Source organism: Engystomops pustulosus, chromosome 4, assembly GCF_040894005.1.
Source record: "Engystomops pustulosus chromosome 4, aEngPut4.maternal, whole genome shotgun sequence".
NCBI classification, from domain to species: Eukaryota; Metazoa; Chordata; class Amphibia; order Anura; family Leptodactylidae; genus Engystomops; species Engystomops pustulosus.
This window is the reverse complement of record NC_092414.1, coordinates 62,754,168-62,761,806: the sequence shown is the minus strand read 5'-3', so window position 1 is coordinate 62,761,806 and position 7,639 is coordinate 62,754,168. Positions and strand designations below refer to the sequence as shown.

At 40.4% G+C, this 7,639-nt stretch overlaps 1 protein-coding gene across 1 annotated transcript; it reads left to right on the top strand.

The window, feature by feature from the left end:
• The first annotated feature begins 892 nt into the window (after positions 1 to 892).
• SOWAHA (sosondowah ankyrin repeat domain family member A) lies at positions 893 to 6,432 on the top strand. Its single transcript, XM_072146078.1, has one exon. It carries the CDS (start codon positions 1,057 to 1,059, stop codon positions 2,542 to 2,544), a length of 1,488 nt encoding a protein of 495 aa, XP_072002179.1. The 5' UTR covers positions 893 to 1,056; the 3' UTR covers positions 2,545 to 6,432.
• The last annotated feature ends 1,207 nt before the right edge of the window (positions 6,433 to 7,639 follow it).

Below are 7,639 nucleotides of genomic sequence, written 5' to 3'. Positions count from 1 at the left end.
GCATTTTAGTGTTCGCTCATCTCTAGTGGTTTGCATTAAAATAGGTGAAAACATTGATAGAAGCTACTCCAACTCTTTTTTAACTCCATTCCTGGTTTGGACATCAAAAATGGCATCTAAAAAAAAAAAAAAATCACGCAATAACCAAATTTCATGGACTGAAACAGTGGTGAAGACAGGGCTCCAAATATAATAGTGATATATGATTAGAGTCCCTTCTTACACACAAAACAGCAGCGCTAAACCCCAAGATTTTGATGCAGTAAATGATGGCGCTACATAAAGGTTTATAATCATTATTCCAGCCTCTCAGGTGCCTAATAGCAAATACATTCACAGTTTCTAGCTGCACAAATAAGAGGTTAGCAGAATTAGGTTTTATTTTTTGATAAGCAATTTTAACAGTTACAAAAGAAAACTCATTAATTTTTTTTATAAGCATAACATGTACAATATTGTCAATAATACCGTTGTTAATCAGCTGAACTCACCATGTAAGCTGCCCTCACAGTCTCTGCAGTGAAAATCACCCAGCTTTCCTACACTCCTGAACGGGATGGGTCTAGGAAAGCTGTTTGAGAACCCCTACTTCTAGAATCTGTTATAGAAGCAGTGGACCTGGGGACTATTATATGTGTAAAGTAACATGCAATGTTATATTTACTGTTATATCCTAATAAATAATTATTTGTATGATAAACATTAATTCTAATCATCTCAGTAGGGTTGTTGTCATCTGATTATTTCATAGCATTAGCAGTCACAATGATACAGCAGTAGAGGTGCTCTCACCTGTCAGCTCTTGTCTGATGGTGGCTCCAGGTGACAGCAGATCAGGGACGTCCAAGCCTCCGCCTGCAGGCTGCTCCCCTCCCCCTCCTGCCTCTCTTTATTGACTGATCACTCAGGGCTGGGCGTAGCAGAGCTGATCACAAAGTTTCACCCCGGAAGCAACAGGTAAAGTTGCACAAGAGATACAAGGAGAAGACATGTAAAGAGGGTGATCTGCACCTCTGAAGATCCCCCTTTACCACCCCCTCACTGTGAAAGAGGAGAATGGCTGTAACACAAGAAGTTGTGCTGAACTTTCTGCTGGAAGAAGGAGGAAAGGTGAAGAACTCAGATCTGCTCAAGAAGTTCAAACCTGTTGTGGAGTCTCCTGACCCTCAAGAAAAGGCAAGAAACCGGGAACTTTTTAAGAAGTTTGTCAATAACATAGCAGTGGTGAAAGATGAGGAGGGGACAAAGATGGTGGTGCTGAAGAAAAAGTATACCTACTTACTGGCAGAGAGGGCGACTACAGAGGTGGTGGAAGAAGAACCACCACAACTTGGCAGTGACCACATAGAGGAAGCAGCAGCCAGCTACCAGGAGGAAAGCACTGTACAGCAGGATGGACCTGATCCAGATCCCATGCTGCCAGAGATACAAGAGGTAGCAGCTGACCAGAAGGTAGATGAACAGGCTACAGAAGACCAAAATGAAGCCAGAAGGGAGTCTGTATCTGACATTGTGTCCAGAATGGACAGTGCTGGACCAGTTCCTTTTCCCAAAGCATGGTCTGATGCCCAGGCTAAAGAACAGCTCCAGAAGCCGCACATGTTGCCATTACGTTATGCCCAAACTTCATTTGAAGAAACAAATCAGAGCGAAGACCATCCACTCCAGACAACTACCCTACCTAAAGGTATTCCGGAGGCTTCACTCACTTCTTTGCCCAAATCCCCCAAGGTGGCCAGAAGACAACTGGATGATACTGGCTCCAAGTCCCCCCATATCAAGAGGTCATCCAAAATGATGAAAGTCAATGAGGAGACCAAGTATTCAGATGTGGTACCCCTGGAGGCATCTGAGCATCAATGGTTGGTTACTTCTACTGACGGTCGATGGAATCATATCCTCCTTGGTCTTATTAGTAATGACAGTGACTTGGCTGGTAAGAAAGACTTTATATCTGGATTTACTGCATTGCACTGGGCAGCCAAAAGTGGCAATACAGAGATGGTGAAACTATTGTTTGAAAAGAGTGAAGGAACCCTTAATGTGAACGTGAGGTCTTTTGGAGGGTATACACCGCTACATATAGCTGCTATACATGATCATAAAGATGTCATCCTTGTCTTAACTAGAGATTATAAGGCAAACATCCACATTCGAGATAATAGTGGAAAAAAGCCATACCATTACTTAAAGAAGAGCTCTCCGATACAACTGAAGTATATTTTACATGATCCTGCTGCTGTAACCGTGGAACATAACCCATCAAGAAGAAACACAAAGGTTGCTGCCTCTATATTGGGAACGACCACTGCCTTCCTTGGTGTCCTTTCTGATGACATTGCATTTCATGACTTGACCAAAGGCATCAAAAAGCCAGGATCTTTTAATAAGTTCTTTACTGCCCCTGCTGGGGTCAAAAAGAAGCTAAAATCAAGGGAACGCTATCCATCTATTGCTTCACTTTATGAAGAATCCGAGGAGCACGATGAAATTGTGGAAAAGCGGAGACCTGTTTCTGAATATTTCAGCCATCAGTTGACTTAAGAGAGTAACCTGCATCTTGCACTGAATTTGTGTTAGGTTATTTGTTTTTGTTTTAACTCGCCTATGCTTAGGTTAAGTGATGAGAACAATTTAGTTTTTTAGTGATTGAAGTGATCACAGCTTTCCACTAAGCACCAGTTCCAAGTCCCAGGTCAGTGATGTCACCTCCAACAGTCACATGGCTTGCTTTGTAGCTTTACTCCTTTCACCTGAATGGGGGCAAGCTGCAATACAAAGCACAACCACTATACTATGTACGGCACTGTGCTAGGTGGACTGTGGTGATGCTGCAGTACTGGCTTGAACACTGCAGATGCTTTAATTAGTTGATGTTGATGTTCTGTACATGTGTTTCTCTCTTATGTGCAGCATGTGGATGCAGTTTTCATGTTTTCTTTCCACATATTTCATCAATTGTTGACTAACAGAATCATGACTACTTTTGTGCTGTTATTGTATCATTTTTGCATTAAATATCTTGATCTAATACCCTCTGTGGAGACTGCACAGAGATAAGGTATAATGGCAAGACTTCAAGGGGTTTTCCGTTTTCAGCAATTTCCGTCGGCTCCATTGAGATGTATAGAGCAGAACTATCATGCACTGCCGTCTGCTGCATTAATCTCCAGGAGCGACAAGGGGTCCAACTGAGGTACCATCAGACCCCTTATTCTTGAGACCCCCACAGATCACATCACTGACACCCCTACCGATCAGCAAGTTAGGCCCTAATCCTATCCTACCCCTTCTGACACATGCTCATGAGTGAAAATAGGATCCCCGTTCTCCACATTGCTGGGGGTTCCAGCAGTTGGACCCTCGCCAATAACTTTCCTAATTTTGTAAAACCCCCTTAAGGCTCACAATATGATTCAAAAACTGATAAAAAAAACAAGAAGTGAACTGGTTCCTACTTGTCACATACTTTCAGCTGTGTAAAAATTGAGTGTATGAAAAATGTATTTGTCTCCACCCCTGTTCTGTGCATATTTTGGTGCTTCATATGAGCATTTTACACTTTTTTTTTCTGATGGAAAAATTGTAAATCTGCTAGAATTTTGCTATATGGTACTGTAGCTTTCATTTCTCATTGGCAATGTTCTCTTATCTGTAGAAAGCGATGGGTTAGAGTAACTTTTACACAAAGTAATGCATACATCTTTTAGGCATTAAGGATTTTTTTTTGCCCCAGTACTTTGATGCTTGTTAAAGTGACCTGGTTGCCAGTTTCAGCAAGTCAAATACATTATAACATAGGTGGAAGTTGTTTGTTTTTCTGGTTTGATAGTGTATTACAAATATCCTTCATATGGGGAGATTTAACAGAAGCGTCTGAGGGAAAACTGTTCTAGTTGCCCATGGAAACCAATCAGAGCTCTGCTGTAATTTTATAAACAGCTGTGGTAAAATGAAAGCTGAACTCTGATTGGTTTCCATGGGCAACTAGAACAGCTCTGCTCTGACACATCTGATAAATCTCCCCCATAGTCTCCATCCCTGGGAACATTCTCTTTCACATGGAAGCCGCCCGTTATTTGTTAATTGACCTACATAATGTGATGGAATGACTGAGATGACTAGTGGAAGCGTGTCACTGTTAATTGTCAGTAAAGTTATTTATGTGTCACATGGCCATAGCACTTAATTGAATTTTGTATTTTTGAGCATAATGTTACTTGTGTGACTAGTATTGTACAAAGTATTTAATAGGTCTTGAGGCTGACCCCTAAATTTGGAAATAATCAGGTGCTGAAACTAGGGCAGACTTGCACTAAGAATGTCACATCCTCACTACACAAATGTTGTTCATTGTGCTTGTTGATGATATAATTAAAGGGTCCTTTACACTTCCTTATCTTATCTTTTGGGGTGAACAATCATTTTATCACCATATAGTTCATATTTTGTTTACACAAGGTGAGGTGCTGCTAGCACTGATTTTTTTTTTTTTTTAAGGTACGTTTAGAATTGACACTTCAAGTTCTCCCGATCTCTGATGTATTTAGATCTAAATGCTTGCGATCCAGAACAAAATCAAATGTTTTTTCATTTGCGCTCCATCCCAATTGCAAGTCTTTAGATCTCAACACATATGTGATCAGGAAAAACTCAGCAGCCTTCCGATACTATAAAGGTAATCCTTGGGTATTCACAAGGACACTAATTCTCCTGATCATTCATATCACACTGAAACCTCCTGTAAAATGAGGGTCAGTTCACACAATGGTGTTTTCTGAGAGAAAATCCAGGTCAGATACTGGGTGAAAATCCGATTTTGACTGACACACTCTATATTCTGAGTAGTGTCTGCCTGTATATAGTGGTCAATACTGCTTTCAAAAATCATGGTGACTTTCCAGTGGTCTCAATGGGAAAGGAATTTTACCTCTGATTTTCCTTATGGATGCTATGTGAACTGTTCATTACATTATCTTTAACTATTTAATAGCTACAACAGAACTTTGATGTGCTACTGTAGTTTGTTAAATCAGTCAGAAGTGCATTAATTCTCTGTGTAGCTTTCAAGGGGATCGTATAATATTGTAAATTGAGTGGCATGTTATTGCATTAGGACCTAAATGATCCAAAAGTATGTTTACATTTATTAGAAATTCCCTGGGTTGGACCTACAAACTTATATCTATTAACACCTATGGAGCCTGGAGCCCCTAAGGCTCATTTGCATACAACCCTTCATCCTTGTGGTAGATGCCCATTAATGGTCAACTCCTGAGTGTTTGCCAGGAACAGCTCTGTGCTTCTGTACGTTTGGCAGAGGCCGTACCTGGTATTGCAACTTGGCCTCTTTCAGCGTATAATGCAGGAAGCTGTGTCTGGTAAATAGTTATGGGGACATGACCACTCCGAAGTGGGTGTGTTTGAAGTCTCAGAAAAACCCTTTAAAAATAATAGCTTTTTTTATTTGTGCTTTAATGTTCCTGTCTGTGCCACATGTCTATAATTTACATGCTACTTCTTTATTTAATGAATAGGTCCATATGTGTGTAACTTCAATAGAAGTCATTCTTGCACTGAAGCTAGTAAACATAGGAGTGTTAAGCTTTCATCCGCTCAAATAAATTGTTATTAAATAAAAATGGAAAGCAGATTTTAACATCAAAGAAGCAGACTCTTTTAGTGAATATGCCAGTGTAAAATGAATCCTTAGGGGGAAAAGATGCAAGAAATTCAGCTAGGACACAGCAAACATGGCACCCAAACTGCTCATTCAGGGACCATTTACACTGTGTGGTTAAAAATTGCATGATGTTCAATATAGTGGTTTTATTACACTTGGTTTGAGTTTTTCCATTTCAAAGTTTGGACCACTGCTCCTCATATAAGTGGTTTCAAGGAGCCTTTCCAGAATTTACAAAATTTCTTTGTGATCATGGCAGATGCTATGGTGGTTCTTTCACTGCTGAGAAATGGGAAGATATATGAGTAAATGGGGAAGTGATGTTTTTTTACATGTTTTTTTGTATCTTCTCTCTCAGTAAATCATTTTGCTGTAAACCAAATTTACACTATTCAAAAATTGTACCAAATGTAACAGAACACTAGAAAGTGGTGATTTCTTGCTCTTGTGTATGTACACTGCCTTGCAATACAGCTGTCATCTCAAAATTCTGGTTGGTTATAATCTATAGAATAAAATGGATTGTATTGTAGTGGGAAAGGATTAGAGAACATGTGGTTGGTAGTTTACACTTTGTATATGGAAACCATCTTCTATATGTAAATGTAATATTTAGTTACATGTAAATCTGGTGTGTATCTGGTTGTTAATATCATCTCTGTAAACAATAAATTGTTATACTGGAGGTTGCTTCATCAGCCGTATTGCTTTCTGATTATAGAACTGGGTTATGGTCTTGAAGCGTCAAAGCCCTGTTCATGCAAGCGTTTATATACCATATGGTAATATTTGCCTATAGTGTTTACCTACTGTTTTAGCAAAGTCAAGTTCAGCACACATAGAGCAAGGGTGTGCAATATGCTTTCCAGAGATCTAGTAATCTACTTTATCTTTTGAGGTTTTCCATTAATAATAAAAAAATTAAAGTGCTCGACTGATCCAGAAATAATATGCAGATAAAGAGGAGCCTGTGGAGCGTGTAGGACCACGCATTCATACAGATATGCAGTGTATTCCTATACAGGCGGTCCCCTACTTAAGGACACCTTACTTACAGACAACCCATAATTACAGACAGACCCCTCTGACCTCTGGTGAAGCTCTCTGGATGCTTTACTATAGTCCTAGGCTGCAATAATCAGCTGTAAGGTGTCTGTAATGAAGCTTTATAGATAATCCTTGGTCCCATTACAGCAAAAAATGTTTAAAGGGGTTATCCAGGTTTTAAAAATTACTAAGGGCCGGGCTAAGGGTGGGCTATTTAAACATAATAAACATGTACTTACCTCGTCTGGCGCCGTCGATGTCCCGCGCCGCGGCCGCTCTTCTCTGTGCGCCGGTTTCATTACAAGGGCGCACAGGACGGCCGGAAGCTCCCATCCGACACCATCTCCCAGCGCTTACAACGCTGAGAGATAGGGACGGATGGGAGGAGCCGGCCACATCCCGGACCGGAAACTCCCTGTGCGCGGCTTCTGTGCCCCTGTAAACAAACAGGGGCACGGATCGAAGGGACCGCGGCGCGGGACATCGGGGTCGCCAGAGGAGGTAAGTACAGCTTTATTATTTTTAATATCTCTCCCCAGCCCTGCCCTCTGTAATTTTGAAAACCCCTTTAAACTCCAATTGTCACTAGGGACAAAATTGTCTATGTCTGGATTTACAATTATAAAATATACAGTTTCGACTTACATACAAATTCAAATGAAGAACAAACCTACGGACCCTATCTTGTACGTAACCCAGGGACTGCCTGTATATCATCCAAAAAATTAATTGTTTGTGTGTGTGTGTGTATGTGTGTATATATATATATATATATATATATATATATATCTCCCTGCTGGGATACCATAGAAAGCAACTATGTGCCTTATGTTTTCATTCACATGTATGGAATCACACTCTGTGCCAAATGGGTAGGACCAATCTATTTATAGCAGAAATACCTATTAC

Coding starts and splice junctions, on each gene's coding strand:
- SOWAHA (XM_072146078.1), top strand. CDS start 1,057: ATGGCTGTAACACAAGAAGTTGTGCTGAACTTTCTGCTGGAAGAAGGA.